The sequence below is a fragment of the Staurois parvus genome, unplaced genomic scaffold, assembly GCF_062004578.1.
Source record: "Staurois parvus isolate SC_StPar_1 unplaced genomic scaffold, SC_StPar_1.0 ptg000634l, whole genome shotgun sequence".
Lineage (NCBI taxonomy): Eukaryota > Metazoa > Chordata > Amphibia > Anura > Ranidae > Staurois > Staurois parvus.
In genome coordinates this window covers 6392154-6411279 of record NW_028318430.1, presented here as the reverse complement: position 1 = coordinate 6411279, position 19126 = coordinate 6392154, and the positions used below count along the sequence as shown (strand labels likewise).

Genomic DNA, 19126 nt, shown 5'->3' with positions numbered 1-19126 from the left:
GGAAGAGTAGTGCCCCATCGTTGGTATCAGTGGGAAGAGTAGTGCCCCATCGTTGGTTCTAGTGGGAAGAGTAGTGCCCCATCGTTGGTTCTAGTGGGAAGAGTAGTGCCCCATCGTTGGTTCTAGTGGGAAGAGTAGTGCCCCATCGTTGGTTCTAGTGGGAAGAGTAGTGCCCCATCGTTGGTTCTAGTGGGAAGAGTAGTGCCCCATTGTTGGTCTCAGTGGGAGCAATAGCGCCCCAAGGGCTGGATAAAGGATAGCAAAGGGCCACATCCGGCCGCCCCCAGGCCGCAGTTTGGAGACCCCTGGTATAGAGTACTGTAATCTGGGGGCATTAGTATAGGTCAAGTGGTGTAACTAACTTTCTTACCTGTTCTGATCTTTCTGTATGTTTTTTTGTTTTTCAGCTGGCTTTACAAAGAGGCTTCAGTACAGGAAGTGAAAGTATTGCCAGAAGATGGTGCAGCTGACGTGCTTGTAATAATAACCAATGCTGCTTATGGAAAATACAAAAAACTGTTTTGTAAATGAACATTTGCACTAGTTTTAATATCCCAGGGCTTGAAGTGCACTTAGACTGCTTTCCTGCTGTTTCAAAATATTGTGGACCTAGAATGTGAAGTGCACTTAGTCCTAATTACGATTTCAAAATGGTTTGGACAGTGGTGAATATTTATACAGAATATATTTAAAGGCTTTAAGCACTACAGAAGAAAGTTATGCCCCTAGAAGCCTGGGGTTGTATATGTAAATAAATGGATGTTTTCTTAAAAGAATCTTTGATACAACTTTATTAGCATTGTCCTGTAAAAATAAAACACATTTTCATAGGGTTATTTGTCAGTGTCTTCAACTGTTTAAGAATCATACTCTATGATTAAGAATGTTTCTGTGTATACTTTCAACATAAGAAGATAGCAGCAGTACAGAAAAAAATGTAGCAATATCAACAGATTGCATTCTGTTAAAGCAGAACTCGTGGCTAGGTCACAGGTCTTTTCCCTTCTCTAGGCAGAGGTCATTGACTCCTGCACTGAATGGCACACACAGACTTAGGTTCCTGCACACTAGCATTTTTTTTTTCTGCTCCAAGAAGCTAAATAGTGTTATCCTATGTGTCCATGCACACTACTTTAGGCTATTAGCATTTTTTGAGTTTCAGCATCTAGCAGCAGAAAAAAAATAGGTTTTGTAGTTTTTTTTTGTTTTTTTTTGAGCGTTTTCCAGCACTAAAAAAAAACCTAAATGGTCCTAAATGCTACCAAAACGCACCTGCTTTTTTTTTTTTTTCTAGCTCTTTGGGGGTTTTTTCCTACATGTACTATAAAACCACTATTAAAATGCTAATGCTCCTAAAGAATGCTATTACCTAAGTGTTTGGTTTTTTTAAAAAAATTTTTTAAGGTAAACTTAAACAAAAATGCTAGTATGCACGGAGCCTTGAACTCACAAAGAGTTTCTTGTAACCATGGCTTTCCTGTGCTTTCGGTTTGTGTACGGAATGCTTCCAGGAATTGAGTTTCAGCTTTGTGGGACAGAGCTCTGAACAAGGAATCCCCTGCAACAGGAATGTAATTTTTGATAAATTTACAAACGCTTTAAACTAAATGGATGCAAGAGCATTGTCTTTTCATGTTACAACACAGACTTACTTAGGTGATTATGAAGGTAGACCTGTGTTTCTCAACCTTTTTTCAGTCAAGGCACCCTCTAAAATTATGGACAGTCCTGAGACACCCACTAAAATTACGGACACCCCATTCTAAAATGTAAAAAAAGCTATTTTCTAATTGTTTTTAATAATGCAGAAACTTTCACGCATGTAGGACACCCAACATCAGAGGTGATTTATTCTTCCAAAGCAAATACACTTTTGCACACTGCTACGGACTGGTATTCTAATGTTTCTCGTCTCCATCACTCAGCTAACGTGACCACAGCACTGACTGAGAGGGACAAGGGAGGGTTAAACAAGGATGTTGTGCAGGCAACCAACATCCTCCTTATCAACTGATGATGTCATTGGCTGGCAGCTAGAAGGTGGTAATGGTGCACAATGAAAGTCTGGCTTTGTGTAACTAAAAGGCAGGCTTGTTCCACCCACTGGCTTGTATACAAATTTTGGGCAATTTTTAGGCACCCTGATTTGAAAAAGAGTGAGGTAGTAGTCAGTTTTAGAGCATGGTAGGCCTAAATGTATTCTTCTAGAAAAATGTAAGCCTAATGTACTTGTACATCCCGCATATAACCAGAATTGCATTTAGAAAAATGACACCATATTATGTAGCATCTTAAACACAAAGTGTAAAGCAACCCATAGATGAGTCTTTTTTTTATTTTTTTTCATTCAACCAGCAGGTTGAAAAAAGAAAAAAATATGACTCCGTTCCCCCATCCACACGCACCTTGTGATGGCCGAATCCTCCCTCTAAGCTTTTGTATTCTGACAGCAGGGGGACTTCCCTGCTGTCAGAATTCACTGATCAGGTAGGGAAAACCAGTCAGGGTGGTTGTAAAACAGTCGATCAGTGGACTGACTTCTGTACAACCAAAATGCCCATATATGGATCAACATTTGGCCGATCTATGTATGGCCGACTTAACTGTAATACAAACTTTTGTTTTTATATTGTGCTGTTTTGAACCTCCGTCTGGCTTTTACTGTTTTTGTGCCTTTTGGGGATGATTATCCGTTTAAAAAAAAAAAAAAAGTATGTACATGCCACAATTCTACAGGGATTCGAAAAAAAAAATACAAACACTGCATGATTTGCAGGTGTGAAAGTGACATGTTTCACATTGAAAGCGGAAGTGATGTAACATTCTTTTGCTTCAGCAGTGTGATGAGACACCCAGCTAACAGGTGGGAAGCCTCATTTTCTTCATTCACTGCATGTGCTGCTGGTAATACGGAGTCATGTCAGAGCTTACTGAGCTTCAAAGAGGGCAAATTGTTGGTACCTACTTAACTGGTGCCTCTGTGTCTGAAGATGCTAATTTATTTTCTGTGTTGTGGGAGGGAGTGAAGAGCTGATTTGGAGGGAAGGGACACACCCCCATTCACGCAACACAAAGGAACTGAGCTGAGGCTGGTATCTCTCCCCCCTCACCTTTTTAGCTCTTGAGGTCAGGAACACTTCTCAGAATTGACTGGTGCTGATAACCGAGGATCAAGACCACAGAGATATTGCACATAGTGCTTTGGAGAGAGGCAAATAAACACTATACAGAAATACGTGCTTTGTTCAGATTTCATGTCTGAGGTTTACAACAACTTTAAACAATGCAAGATATCTGGCCAGATATGCTGCAAACATTTACAGGGGTATATGACATGTATGTTAAGCAACATAGTAATAAAAAAAATGGAGCATTTAACACGATTTTAAAAGATAAGTTCGCCTTTCGTATCATACATCTACCCCCCCCCCCCCCAATCCCCAGATCTGACTGTAAACGGGATCTTCTCCCCTCAGAAAAACATTCCTAGTTTTAAGTAATTTAAGAGTCATTCAGCGTGCGCTGAATGTGAAAACTACAGGTACCGATATCCTTCGTGGCTGCTGGCTTGTAATTCTCAACAAACAGGGCGCTGTTGAGCGCTCTTAGTATTTCATTGAGTCTTCCTGTCAGTGTGCAATTGCTTGCCCCTACAAGCAGAAAGCTTCCACAGACTGTCTGCAAGAGCCCTGCATACCACTGTAGGTGCAAGGTTTTGCAGGCTCGTATTAAAAAAAAATAAATGCACATTTTTAACCTCTAAAAAAGATATACATTTATTATTTTTTTTTTTTTTTTACAAATGTGAACTTATCCTGTAAGGCTCAGTTAGATCACTACATTTTAGTAGGTAGCTTTGCAGTTATTTTTCTAAAGACATAATTCACTATTATAAAGTTGTAAGTTTTGATTGCTAATATAATGTGTATTATTAATATACTGTATATTGGCACGGAACTCACAAGGTTAACAGCAAAATGTTAATTACATGCTATTATGTGGCTGAACAGTTGCAGTTCAGAAACATATCTAACATATTTAACCTTCAGCACTATAATGAATAATCAGTTTTGTATGACAAATTACTTTAAATCTCAACCAAAATGACTCAACTATGACATTTCAACCATAGGTTGCAGGTTAGTCATCCTTATGTTAGGCTTGCTGCAAAGGAAATAAGAAGGAAGACTGAGTCAAGAAATACAAACTTATAACAAGCTAAACTGTTTCCTAGTTTGTGAGCAGCAAAATTGTAACTTAATTCAGCATGTTATGTCTATTGTCAGTTTTTATGCAACAGCAGCTTCTGATTGAGGTCTATAACATCAAAAACAAACTGGCCAGAGCCTATGAGGTCCTCGGCAATGATGTTGGTGGCATCTTTGCTAACTCCAGGATGTTGCATCTGCACCCAATTGTTCAAGAATGGGAGTTTAGGCAATGTTAATTTCTTCATGGACCCCAGTGGGTGTTTTAAGACATATGAGGTGTTTTCTGTCAAATTAAGACCAGCAACAAAAAATCCATCTGAAACAAGAAATGTATAAATGTTCTTAAAATTAGAATAGCACGCAAGACCTAGAAAAGTACACTGCTCAAAGAAAATTAAAGGAACACTTTTTTAACTCCTGGGATTTTGATCTGGTCAGTTAAGTAGCAGAGGGGGTTCTTAATCAGTTTCAGCTGCTTTGGTGTTAATGAAATTAACAACAGGTGCACTAGTTGGGTAACAATGAGGACCTCCAAAACAGGAATGGTTGCAAAGGTGGAGGCCACAGACGTTTTTTTTCCTACTTTTATGACTGTTTTTTGTGGAGAACGTTATGCTTCCTGTAACATCGTTCAGCATGACCGTTTTGGTGGTGGGTCAGTAATGGTCTGGGGAGGGATACCCATGGAGGGACGCACAGACTTCTACAGGCTTGGCAATGGCACCCTGACTGCCATTAGGTATTGGGATGAAATCCTTGGACCCATTGTCAGACCCTACGCTGGTGCAGTGGGTCCTGGGTTCCTCCTGGTGCACAACAATGCCCAGCTTCATGTGATGAGTGTATGCAGGAAGTTCCTGGAGGATGAAGGAACTGATACCATTGAATGGCTCCCACGCTCGCCTGACCTTCATGCAATAGAACACCTCTGGGATATCATATTTCAGTCCATCTGACGCCAGCAGGTTGCACCTCAGACTATCCAGGAGCTCAGTGATGCCCTGGTCCAGATCTGGGAGGAAATACCCCAGGACACCATCCATCGTCTCAATAGGAGCATGCCCAACATTGTCAGGCATGCATACAAGCACGTGGGGGCCATACAAACTACTGAGTACCATTTTGAGTTACTGCAATGAAATTTCAGCTAAATGGACTAGCCTGCTACATCATTTTTTCTCTTTGGTTTTCATGGTGTCTGAATTCAGTCCTCTGTAGGTTGATCATTTTTATTTCCATCAAACGATGGGGCATCCTTATGTTCCTAACACATTACCCAGTCCATATCAGTATAGATATCCATCCTGATATTTTTCCCCATTGACATCTGATGTGTTTTCAAAGTGTTCCTTTAAATTGTTTTGAGCAGTGTATTTAAAAAGTTTTAAAAGCCTAGTATTATTGAAAAATAAGATATTTTCAAGCACTAAGAAAATGCACAGTTTACTTTAATGAAGCGGAACTAAAGTCCCACAGTCAAAAATCAAATTGCTAAAAGTCTATTACAGGTAATTGTACTGTATATAATGCTTATGCAGTGCTTTACATACTAATCATTCACATCGGTCCCTGCACTCAAGGTGCTTACAATTTAATGTCCCTATCTCACAAGCATACATACAAGCACACACTAGGGTATATTTTGACAGGAACCAATTAATTTACCAGCATTTGGAGTGTGGGAGGACACCACAGTACCTGGAGGAAACCCACACAGGCACAGGGAAAACATACAAACAGCATGAAGTTTGTTTTTCAGGAGAAGAGATGTAGAAAGTCTTATTTGCTCCTAGCAATGTGTTATTCTTGGCATTGCAAGGGCAGGGTCCAGCATTGGAGATGATGTAATCAGCAAAGAGTCTGGACCTGTCATTGCTGGAGGAGTGCACATTAGGAGATAAGTGTGCCATAATACACAAATATGCTGCACATACTTGCACGTTATGCCAACAGCTTTCCAACAGACTTTAGTTCTGCTATAATTTATGACACTATTGTATTCTCTAATTATTGTAGACTGCATTGCGGTAGATACTAAGATGAGTTTTACACAGTTTGAGCTTTCTGTTGCAAAGCATTTCAAGCCACTCTTACATATTGTCTTATATTTAGCAGCTGAAATTTAGTCAATAATCTGATTGCATGGTAAAAAAAATGGAATAAAGTCCTCACTGTGTTTTTATCTATCTATTAGGCATTTGCATTTCAGATTGTTTAGAAATACTTCCACTAATAGAAATGGGTGTTAGATTGCCTAATCTCTTGATGTGTCTTTTTCTTTTAATTTTCAGACATGGCCTTTAATGTAACCATTTAACCAAACCTTAGTTGGTCCTGGTGGATAAGTTTTTCAGAACAAGCTAATGTAAGCACTAATGCATATGCTGTTACAGCAATAGCATCAGTTACTTTTCTATAACTAAGACAACAATAGTACCTGGTCGTCCAGAGTGCTTTTTCTTCTCCAGGAAGCTAATCAACGAGTGCTTATTTGTTGTATTTGCCCACCAGTAAGGTATAGAAGGCCACAGGTATACTTTTTTTAATGCCACATTGTTGTCATAAGAAACAATAACTTGGAATCCTTTTTTCCACATGTTCCTTAGTGTAGGGGGTTCCTAGACAAACATAGTAAACAAGTATGTGCTCAGTGGCAATCAAAAGGTTTGTTGAAGCGCCTAAAGCTAAGCCTTTAAATTATGGGATAAAAAAACATTTCTAAAGTACTAACACAATCTACAAAATATACTGGATATTTAATGTTAAGACATTTGCTTAGATCTTTTACAAGAATAAATTTGAAGAGAAGATTAGTACTGGAAGAATAATAGCTGTAGGAAGACTGGTTACGCTTTCCCTTGAAAATTAGCTACAAGTACTGTACTTGCTTACTTATACAGTTGTGTTCAAAATAATAGCAGTCAGACATCACTAACCTGATCAATCACTGTTTTTGGTAGAAATGATATTTCTACATGGCAAATGATTTACTAGCAGGTGTAGTAGAGTAATAGAAATCTGCTGATTTTGTGTAATTGAATCACTAATTGAAAGGGGCATGTTCAAAATAATAGCAGTGTGGAGTTCTATTAGTGAGGTCATTCATTCTTTGAAAAACAGGTGGCAATTATTGCCCTTATTTAAGGAAGGAAGGCAGCAAATGTTGCACATGCTGGTTACAGTGCATTTCTCTCTGAAATTCTGAGGAAAATGGGTCGTTCCAGACATTGTTCAGAAAAACATATAAAGAAGTGCAGAAAATGATAGGCTGCTCAGCTAAAATGATCGCAAATGCTTTAAAATGGCAACCAAAACCTGAAAGACGTGGAAGAAAACAAAAAACTACCATTCGAATGGATAGAAGAATAGCCAAAATGGCAAGGACTCAGCCAACAATCAGCTCCAGGAAGATCAAAGAAGGTCTAAAGTTACCTGTGAGTACTGTTACAATTAGAAGACGCCTATGTGAAGCCAAGCTATCTGCAAGAAGCCCCCGCAAAGTCCCACTGTTGAAAAAAAGACGTGCTGAAAAGGTTACAATTTGCCAAAGAGCACATTGACTGGCCTAAAGAGAAATGGCGCAACATTTTGTGGACTGATGAAAGTAAGATTGTTCTTTTTGGGTCTAGTGGCCGGAGACAGTTTGTCAGACGACCCCAAACACTGAATTCAAGCCACAGTACACTGTGAAGCATTGTTGCGCAAGCATCATGATATGGGGATGTTTCTCATACTACGGTGTTGGGCCTATTTATCGCATACCAGGGATCATGGATCAGTTTGAATACATCAGAATACTTGAAGAGGTCATGCTGCCTTATGCTGAAGAGGAAATGCCCTTAAAATGGGTGTTCCAACAAGACAACGACCCCAAACACACCAGTAAACGTGCAACATCTTGGTTCCAGACCAACAAGATTGACATTATGGAGTGGCCAGCCCAATCCCCGGATCTTAATCAAACAGAAAACTTGTGGGGTGACATCAAAAATGCAGTTTCTGAGGCAAAACCAAGAAATAGTGAAGAACTGTGGAATGTAGTCCAATCATCCTGGGCTGGAATACCTGTTCACAGGTGCCAGAGGTTGGTTGACTCCATGCAACACAGATGTACAGCAGTTCTCAGAAACAGTGCCTATACAACTAAATATTCATTAAGTGATTCAAAGGAAAGCAAAATCTTTAAACATTTTTCAGTTTATATAGTGAATGTTTGAGTTTGTAAAGAAGAATACAGACACTGCTATTTTTTTGAACAGTCTAATATTCACTTTTCTTTAATTTTTTTTAGGGGAACAACACAATTTGATATATTTTTCTTCATGTTTTGATTTGGAATAGAATGTGTAGTGTTCCCAATGCATTTGTGTGTATGGAAATAAAAGCTATTAGAAGGATTTTGAGCTTTATTCGCTTTTTTCAATACACTACTATTATTGTGAACACAACTGTAAGAAACAGATCCTCACAAGTCTATGGAGTTCAGCACCATTTTCCAGGCATGTTATTATCAGAGCTGTGGATCCCTGGAGTTGCTATCTTGGATTTGGGACCCTGCTGTGACTTCAAATGTAAGGTTATGCACTTGGGGGCTAAGAATATGCATGCATCATACATACTAGGGGGGGTACAACTGGGGGAATCAATGGTGGAGAAGGATCTGGGAGTTCTGGTAGATCACAAGCTTAATAATGGCATGCAATGCCAAGCTGCGGTTTCTAAAGTGAGCAAAATCCTCTCTTGTATTAAGAGGTATAGACTCCAGAGAGAGAGATATCATATTACCCCTGTACAAATCATTAGTAATACCTCATCTGGAATATGCAGTTCAGTTTTGGGCACCAATTCACAAAAAGAACATTGGGGAATTGGAGAAAGTACAGAGAAGGGCAACCAAACTGATAAGGAGGAGGAGCTCAGCTATGAGGAAAGATTCTCTCTTGAGAAGAGGCGATTAAGGGGGGACACGATCAACATGTATAAATACATCAGTGGTTCATATACTCGGTGTAGAGCTATTCAGCCTGAGGTCATCACAGAGGACGAGAGGGCACTCTTTACGTCTGGAGGAAAATGTAATGTAATAAATATAATCTCCGAAACACGGAAAGGTTTCTTTACAGTGAGAGCTGTGAAAATGTGGAATAGACTCCCTCAAGAGTTGGTTCTGGCCAGCTCAGTTAACTGCTTCAAAAAAGGCCTGGATTCCTTCTTAGATACACAGAATATAACTGGTTACTAACATTTATAGGTAAGGTTGGATCCAGGGAATATCCGATTGCCTCTCGGGGGATCAGGAAGGAATTTTTCCCCAGCAGGAGCAAATTGCATCATGCTTCTTTTTTTTTGCCTTTCTCTGGATCAACTGTGGGTATAGGATTATAACTTTTTTTTTTTTATGGTTGAACTTTTGTCTTTTTTCAGCCAGACTAACTATGTAACTTTGTAAATGAGTCCACTCCTCAATGCACATGCATGAGACCGAGCAGCAGAAGGAATAATGTCACATATCCCTGGAGGCTGCAGGGACTAGTCACCAAGAGGCTGGGAGTGGGCCTAGGTTAGGATTTAGTAAATTGAAGTGGGTACCATCCCAAAAACCTGAAATTTATAGGCTGTGGGAGGGGAATGATTAGAGCAACTTTTTGTTTTCAGGTGAGGGTCCACTTTAAAGATTAGGTTAACCTTTAAGAAAATAAATAAATAAATGCACATATTTTTGCAGAACAAAGTGCCTGCACATTGCACCTGCAGTAGATCAGGAGTGTAATGCCAGGCTCCTGCAGACTCTTCCTCCAGTACCCTACCCTTATAGAAGTGCAGGCTTTCAGTTGGAGAGCTGCAGGAAGTGTCAACAGACTATGAGTACAATGATTACCACGCTTGTGTTCCATTGATAACTGTAATTCCATCTGCCACGATGGAAGGGTGGACTTGTAGTTCATTCATTCACTGATCTCTGTGAATGAATGCCACGGCTGTGCAGGCAGAGCTCTTGGACAATGAAAGGAAACCTCCTGCGCTATAGTGGATGTCCTACTAGTAGCAGCTCACACTTGCCTTAACCACAAGGTATATGAAACAACAAAAAAAAAAAAAATAACAAAAATTTTATTTTCACTATTTTATATTTTTTCACTATTTTATATTTTTTGTAGTTTCATCTACTTTGTGGTTAGAGCTCTTGGACAGCCGTGCTGATTTCAAAAGTGGTGTTGGTTGCAGGGGTGAAAACCCCCCACATACTGGCATGTGGGGAAAGAGGACACTCTGGGATGAGGGGGGGGAGGGGGCTTTGCTTTCCTTAGCAACATGTGAAACGCCCTGAAAATTGTTGTAACGTGTTGAAAAGGTGGACTTATCCTTTAAAGAGACCTTGTCATTTAAAAAGAAAATCTGGTGCATGTATAAAGTATAGGCACCTACAGATGTTTTTTGTGTCTTTCTATATCATTAAAATTTTGCCACAAAATGGTTAACAATGTAAAAAAGTGAGAATTTTAGTCAGTACACTTTAATATTAGCTTATATTAACTCCTTCATGCCTGAAGGCCAAGCAAACCTTAGTGCCTCAGCCCAGTTTTAAAACTTTGGCATGCGTTATTATAACTGTACATCACAAATACTCTGTGTATGCAGGTGGATTATACCTTTTCTTTTTTGTTTTTTGGTGGCTTTTATTTGGTGAAAAATGGTAATAACTAGCCCCTGAAAACTGGCCCATTACAAAAAAAGTAAATAAAAATAAAACAAATTCTTTTACGCCTGATGTTCGTGGCGATACTACATGCATACAGTATGTATATATTATTTATTTCAAAATTGGACCGCGCTAAGGTCACAAATTGACAAAATAAACTGTGCTATCTTTAAAATGATAACACTGAGCAGAATACAAATAAAATAAAAGTTTGCTCAGTGTTATCATTTTAAAGATTGCATAGTTTATTTTGTCAATTTGTGACCTTAGTGCGGTCCAATTTTAAAATATATAAGATTTTGTGTTTAGAAATTCACATATAGGACTGCTGCTATATAGGTATCTTATATATAGTTAATTTTTTCACATATATGTTAATTAATTTTTTTCCTAAGCGCAACAGCGCCCCCTTTTTTCTTTTAAACATATGTATATATTATTTGTTTGTAATTGTGACAGGGAATGTTTACATTCTCCATACCTAAAAATCCCCATAACCTATATAAGGCTAATATTCCTCCCCTGCTACGCTCCATAAAAGCATCCTTTGCCCCTTGGAAGCACTTTAATATTTCCTAGAATAAGGCCAATAAAAATGGTAGCCTTTCCTAAACTTTTTTTTACCCAATGCAGGTCCTCCCTCTACTCCTCAAGCACTCAGTCATTAAATATGTTTATAAGATGTTCCAAGAATTCCTCTGGGGCAGCAGAAGAGCATCAATAGGTCTATGTAGTTTGCAACAATCTCCCAGTAATGGTGGTCTTAAGTTTCCTGACCTGGAACTGTACATATTACCGTCTCTAAGTACATAAGATGCTGGGGATTCATGGTACCTTGATGTACAAAGACACTGATCAAAATATGACCCTCCGGAACAACCTGCTGTATGTTCTTCATATACAGTACATAAAGAACTCCTGCCCATGGTGGTGTCAGCAAAGCCCATCTTGTAATACATGTGGTTGGCGTGGCATAAAATATGCACATGTTGCCTAATAAACAGCCATGCGTCTCTCCCCCCACCCCCACCTTGGAACAACTCGGACCTCCCAGAATTTTCCAGCCTTCCCTATAAGCAGTGGCACCTTGAAGGTCTTTGCTATATCAAACTCTTAGTGAATATCAACAAGCAACCACTTTCTTCTAATGTAGCCCTAGAAATATTTCCTTCTTTATCCAATCATTCATTTCTCGTTTTTACAAATGAAATCATACAATGCCCCTATTCTTAAAAAAAAATAAATAAATCTCAGAAGGATTGGGGAAATTCTTTGGATACACGTCTGGGATATCCTAACCCAGATAAAAAAGCAATTTGTATTCTATACAATTTTTTCAGACAGCCAATGAAGTAATCCCCTTTAAATGGACCGGGAATATTCCCCCGCTTTTGATTGGTGCCCTTTTAAAAATGCTGCGTTTGGGGCACTATCAAAGCCACAATGTATCATAAAATTATGCTTCAACTTATCCATCAGTCTTATATATCTTTGCATTGTTCCTACTGTTTGCCTAATTAATTTCCTGGACATTAAAGTGTTACTAAACCCACAACAGTACAATCAGTCTGTATATACAGTAAAGCATGCTTGTTATACTCACTGTGGAACCTAAGGGGTTAATCCTCTGCATTGTGTAAAAACGCTGTTTGATCCTGTCTTCTCTAATCCTCTCTTTCTTCCAGTGTCCCCTTTTTATCTCCTGATAAGACATATTGTGTGGAGACACTCTGCTCATGCTCAGTTTGGTGTGCATTGCTAGAGAGGTTTTTATTTCTTGTGAGAGTGCATGTGATCATCACAGGGCCAATCAGCACTGTCCAAACAGAGGTTCAGGGGTTCTGAATCCTCCTAGAGCAGAATGAAAACTCCTCCTACAAGCTTTAACCAGTGCACTGCTGGGACACTGATAGAAGTCACAAGACAGCTCTAACTGCTGATGAGAAAAGGTATTTAGCAGTTTATATTTACTAAAAATAATTGCATTTCCATGTTCTGTGTGCTGTGGGAGACCAGATATAGTGAATACAGGATCCTGGGTTTAGTAACACTTTAACATCTAAAGGGGCTGAAAGCAACTGCTAACTATCATATCCCTTGTGGCACGGAAGACTATTCTACATAAACGGACCTACCCAGAACCTCCTAATGTTTCTTTATTTATAGCGAAATTATCCTACATTGTTCACATGGAATGGGTGGAGGCCTCCTTGCATGAAGAAATTTGAACCCGCAATTCCTTAACATTTGTGAATCTTTCATTAAAGCTTTGCCTGTGGAAACTCAACAATCTATAATGCAATGCATTCAACATACTCAATGGTATCTACTCAGACTCCTAGCCAATGACATTCCACACCTCTCTTAATTTAAATTACACATGTTAATCTAAAAATTGATACCTCAGCCCAGGGGCGGACTGACAACTCATGGGGCCCCCGGGCAATAAGGATCATGAGGCCCCTGTGTTCTTGCCCAAACTCAAAAAAGCCTATGAAAAAGGTACCAGGGGCATCTCATGGGGCCCCCTACTGACCCCGGGCCCTCGGGCAGTGCCCGAATTTCCAAATGGTCAGTCCGCCCCTGCCTCAGCCTCTTCCCTTTGCTTGCTGCTTACTAGTCTGACTTCCATCCATTCAAATATTTCTTAATGTACACCACTAGATCCAGCACTGCCAAGTCTCTCTCAACTTATACTAACATACTGTATATTGTCTTTTTTTATTAAACTTGTCAGCCAAATGTTGTGGCCATTGTTCTTAATTGCATCCTCACAATAAAATGTAATTTATCCACCTCCCGCCCGCCATGTAGTAATATGACGGACGCAAGGTGGTTCTCTCGTTCTGGGAGGAAGTCATATGATGTCCTCCCATTCTAACCGCGCATGCGCGGCTCCCGGAGCACGCAGCGCGGCGATCGGCGGTGCGCTGTGTCCCTCTGACACAGAGGATCACCAATCCACAGCAAGAGCCGAAGATGTCGGCTCGGTCATGTGATCAGCTGTGTCCAATCACAGCTGATCACATGTAAACAGGGAAATGACGGTTATCGGCATTTCTCTCCCCACGAGCTGTCACGCTGACAGTACACGGTAATCGGCATTCCTCGGAGGGGACATGTACACAGATCATCAGAGCACTGATGATCAGTGTGCCCTGATGATCTGTGTAGCCCCAGCAGCGCCACCTGTCAGTGTCCATCAGTGCCAGCTCTCAGTGCTCATCCATGCCACCTGCCAGTGCCACATCAATGCCACATTTCAGTGCCCATCAGTGCCACATCAATGCCACATTTCAGTGCCCATCAGTGCCACATCAATGCCACATTTCAGTGCCCATCTGAGCTGCCTTTTAGTGTCACCCATCAGTGCCAGTCAGTGCCACCTATCAATGCCAGTCAGTGCCACCTATCAGTGCCGCCTATCAGTGCCAGTCAGTGCCGCCTATCTGTGTGCATCAGTGCTGCCTATCAGTGCCACCTAACAGTGCCAGTCAGTGCCGCCTATCAGTGCCAGTCAGTGCTGCCTATCAGTGCCAGTCAGTGCCGCCTATCAGTGCTGCCTATCAGTGCCAGATATGAGTGCTGCCTTTCAGTGCCCATCAGTGATGCCTATCAATGCCCATCAGTGCAACCTACCAGTGCCTCCTCATCAGTGCCCATCAGTGCCACCTATCAATGTCCATCAGTGCAGCCAATCAGTGCACATCACTGCAGCCTCATTAGTGCAGATCAGTGAAGGAGAAAAATCACTTATTTACAAAATGTTATAACGAAAACTAAGAAAAAAACTTTTTTTTTTCAAAATTTTCAGTGGTTTTTGGTTTGTTTAAGAAAAAATAAAAAACCCAGAGGTGATTAAATACCACCAAAATAAAGCTCTATTTGTCACAAAAAATGATAAAAATTTCATATGGGTACAGTGCTGCATGATCACGCAATTGTCATTCAAAGTGCATCAGCGCTGAAAGCTGGAAATTGGCCTGGGCAGGAAGGGGGTATAAGTGCCCTGTAGGCTAGTAGTTAAAAAAATAAATAAAATTGTTTACATTCTTTTCTGACTAGGAGAAAAAGATGCAATGTATTTTTTTCTCCATTCAGAGGAGAAAGAGTACAGGGTCGGGTTTTATTGAGTGATCAATGCGACTGCTAATCACAGGCTATCACATCGATCATTAGTACGAGACCAGGAGCCATCAGTGACAGCTCAGTCTCCTACTGGGAGGTCCTCCTGCTACATACTTTTGTTGATCTGATCAAATCAGCACTGCTGTAATCTTTATATTATAAAAAAAAGTGTGATAAAAATATTGCAGCATAGCTATTAAACATAGGTCCATAAAAGTGGTTTTAAAGGTTCAGCTTTAAAAAAACCAAACAAACATGTCATACAATGCAGCACCAATCCTTCTCCTCTTAAGTCCCCTGCCGGTGCTTCTGGCTCCTCTCACCACTGAGCTGCTTGCTCTGGGGGAACTCTCGTGTATGCTCGCTCCCGAGCTGCCTCAGTGCGTCTATGGAACACACACAGCATGGATCATCCCCGACCCCTGCTCGCTCCTCACTGGCTGATTGACAGCAGCGGGAGCCAATAGCTCCTGCTGCTGTGTCTCAGCCAATAAGGAAAGGCTTGTTTCTCATACACCTTGCTGGATTGGGATCAGCCATTCCACGGCTTGAGAGCGTTCCCGGCTTCCGGAAGCACAGCCAAATCTAGCAGTCTCGCTCAGGAGTGGAGCAGTGGATCCTCTGGACATGTGACAGCCTCCAGATGCAGCAGTAACACTGATAAGTGCTTCTCCTCTCTCTAAAATGTGAGTTTCCAATTGTCCTACAATAAAGCCTTTTGTTGTTTGTCAGTGCGATTTGGCAGCCCTTTCATATGAATGGATTGAAATTAGCACCCAACAGCACGAAAAGTAGTGCCCGCACTACTTTTGAATACCGTGCCACACCAAATCGCACCGGTACTGCAGTACCATGTGTCTTGGTGCCCACAAACGCATGGTGTTGTGATCTGCATTTTGGGTGCTGGTAACAATGTATTAGCACCTGCAGCAGATCGCAAAGATGGGGAAAAGTGCACGGAACACTCTTTTCCCATACCGCATTCTGATGTGAATCAATCCTTAAAAATACAATGTAGGATAAGCATAATCTGCGATTTCTTGCTGTTCTGATACCATATATTATTAGCAACCACACAAAATAACAGCTATTGGTTAGATGCCTAAAATTTGTAGTTATCTTAAGTGCAGTGACAGGGGTTTCTGCATCATAAAAGTGATTCACAATTGCACATACTTTAAGAGCCTACTTAGACATAGGCAAGAAAGATTTGAATATATATGTTTTTTAACCTTACATATTTTGGACATAACCTGGATCCAAATATCCTTTGTATGCAGCTAATTAGATGCATATGGTGTACTGGGGACATCGATTGTAGGTTACGACATGCTAGGATGAGTATCTCCTTTGGGTTCTTTGTCATCCAGTCTGAGATCTCATTTAGAATTTCCTAAGGTGGGAAAAAGCAACAAACAATTATAATAATACACAGGGTTTATTTTATTTCTTTTCAAAGAGAACATCAATTTAGCAAACATTGCTTCCAGTATAATACTTTTAATATAGTGTAAATTGTAATTAGGAACTTTTCTTATTGATTACTTACCTTAATTATTAAGATGTAATTTCTCTATGTTTATAAACTAAATCTATTTATTTGACTGAATGGTTTCCATAGGAAGACATGATTTGATTCATACTCCAGTTACAGTAAGTAAGCAATTACTTACCTCTACAGTCAAAAATGTATACAATCCATGTATGAAATATAGGTTTGGAGAAGGAATGTCAGGCCTGTGAGCTATTCGAAGATCGACGTATCTTATACCAGCATCCAGCTGCTGAGCAACAGTTAAAGTCTAAAAATTGAACAAAAACAATTTAAACATTTTGTACCAGTACAGGTTAATGTATATTAAAAGATAGATTAATATATCAGAACAATCCCCAGTAACAGTAGTAATTAGGTTTACTTTATGATAACAGCCTTCTGAAACAGTATCAGTACATTTTATTTTACAAGTCTTAACAAAGGCAGAGCTGAATACCTGCCAGCCACATACCCTGGATACAGATGTATTTTGTAACGCTTGTGCATACACATTCAATCCTGAGTTTACATAAAAGTTTTATTTCTGGAAGTAAAAAGGAAATGTAAATGTCTCCTTATATTTTAATAATTCCTATTATTTTACTAATTAAGGGCTCTTGCACAGGAGCAAGTATAGCATATGAGAATATTTTCTGTTCTTTGCATGCGCCCATACACTACACTCGTGCTTTTGTCAACAGTGATGTATACCCAATTACGCACAGTCATTCATGTCTATGGGAGGCTGTACGCAGCATCTAGGCTCCTGGTCAGGGCAGAGACACTGGAATTTATGCTTCATAGGCCCAGCCACCCAGCAAGAGCCCCTAAACTGAACTAGTTCGCATATATACATTTTTCACTTTTTTCTTTTCCCTAAAGTTACAAGAATTCTGTTGGAACACTCGATCATTCTGCCATTTTTAAAACTCCCTATATAAAACTCCTTATATTTACTGCTAAAGTTGCCTGCAAAAGTGTTAAAAAGGAAAGCATATCTAATTGTTTGTAACCTCCAGTCTTCAGGATGAGCAATGGGCATCCTAAAATTGATACTAGGACTTCAACCATTGTAAATCCAATACAATATTATTAAAGTGGAAGATAAAGCAAATAACAATTATTCTTAAAAATGTGGCCTCCCCCCTCCTCCAACCTATCCTGCACGGCCAGTATAAAAAAGCTGTTTAAATACCTTTTGTTTTTAACCGGCTCTGATGAAGTTACGTGATCCAGCAGCTCCGACTCCCCTGTGTCAGAGAGCAGAAGCTCCTGCAGGGGAAAGGAGAGAGCACCAACAAGAATGGGCAATAGGAGTTGTCAAATGCTCCCTTACAGTCAGAGCTGCCATATCGCTTAGACCAGCAGTCTCCAAACTGCAGCCCAGAGGCCAGATGCGGCTCTTTGTTTGCCTTTATCTGGCCCTTGGGGAAATTTTCCTCCCACTGATACAATACACTATTCCTCCCACTGACACCAACAATGGGTCATAATTCCTGCTACTGACATCAATTACTGAGCACAATTCCTCCCACTTACACCAATGATGGGGCACTATTCCTCCCACTGACACGAACAATGGAACACTATTCCTCCCACCAGGACCAATGATGGGGCAATAATCCTCCCACTGACACCAACAATGGGGCACTATTCCTCCCACTGACACCAACAATGGGACACTATTCCTCCCACTGACACCGATGTGGCACTATTCCTCCCACTGACACCAATGATAGGGTTCTTTTCCTCCCACTGACACCAGTCATGGAGCACTATTCCTTCCATTGACACCAACAATGGGACACTATTCCTTCCATTGACACCAACAATGGGACACTATTCCTTCCATTGACACCAACAATGGGACACTATTCCTCCCACTGACACCAATGTGGCACTATTCCTCCCACTGACATCAATGATAGGGTTCTTTTCCTCCCACTGACACCAGTCATGGAGCACTATTCCTTCCATTGACACCAACAATGGGACACTATTCCTTCCACTGACACCAACAATGGGACACTATTCCTCCCACTGACACCAACAATGGGACACTATTCCTCCCACTGACACCAACAATGGGACACTATTCCTCCCACTGACACCGATGTGGCACTATTCCTCCCACTGACACCAATGATGGGGCTCTATTCCTCCCACTGACACCAATCATGGAGCATTATTCCTTCCACTTACACCAATGATAGGGCACTATTCCTCCCACTGATACTAATGATAGAGCACTATTCCTCCCACTGATACTAATGATGGGGCACTATTCCTCCAACTGACACAAATGATGGGGTGATATTCCTCCCCCTAATGCCAAAGATGCATTTTTTTCTCCCACTGATGTCAGAACAATTTCTATTTCCAAAGACCACAGTCTGCCCCCCCCCCCCCCCCCCTAAAGCCTGAAGCACAGTAAACTGGCCCTTTGTTTAGAAAGTTTAGAGACCCCTGACATAGACCACACTGGAACGGTTATAAAAAAGCATAACTTATCACAAAAGTCGTATTTTCATATAGCTAGTCAGGTAGAAAAAA

General features: G+C 40.5%; 2 protein-coding genes across 3 annotated transcripts in view; one reads left to right on the top strand and one right to left on the bottom strand.

The window, feature by feature from the left end:
- The window catches only part of GTPBP6 (GTP binding protein 6), a 43117-nt gene extending 42285 nt beyond the window's left edge, over positions 1-832 (top strand). The window contains exon 10 of the mRNA XM_089693522.1: positions 408-832. Within this exon, the coding sequence (XP_089549648.1) occupies positions 408-531 (124 nt within the window). The 3' untranslated portion in view covers positions 532-832. The remainder of the gene's footprint in view (positions 1-407) is intronic.
- The window catches only part of PLCXD1 (phosphatidylinositol specific phospholipase C X domain containing 1), a 43074-nt gene continuing 24722 nt past the window's right edge, over positions 775-19126 (bottom strand). For both annotated transcript variants that reach the window (XM_089693524.1, XM_089693523.1), the window contains 4 exons: positions 16713-16841; positions 16277-16432; positions 6649-6829; positions 775-4527 (listed from right to left, as the gene is read on the bottom strand). In XM_089693524.1, the coding sequence (XP_089549650.1) occupies positions 4283-4527; positions 6649-6829; positions 16277-16432; positions 16713-16841 (711 nt within the window). In that variant the 3' untranslated portion in view covers positions 775-4282. The remainder of the gene's footprint in view (positions 4528-6648; positions 6830-16276; positions 16433-16712; positions 16842-19126) is intronic.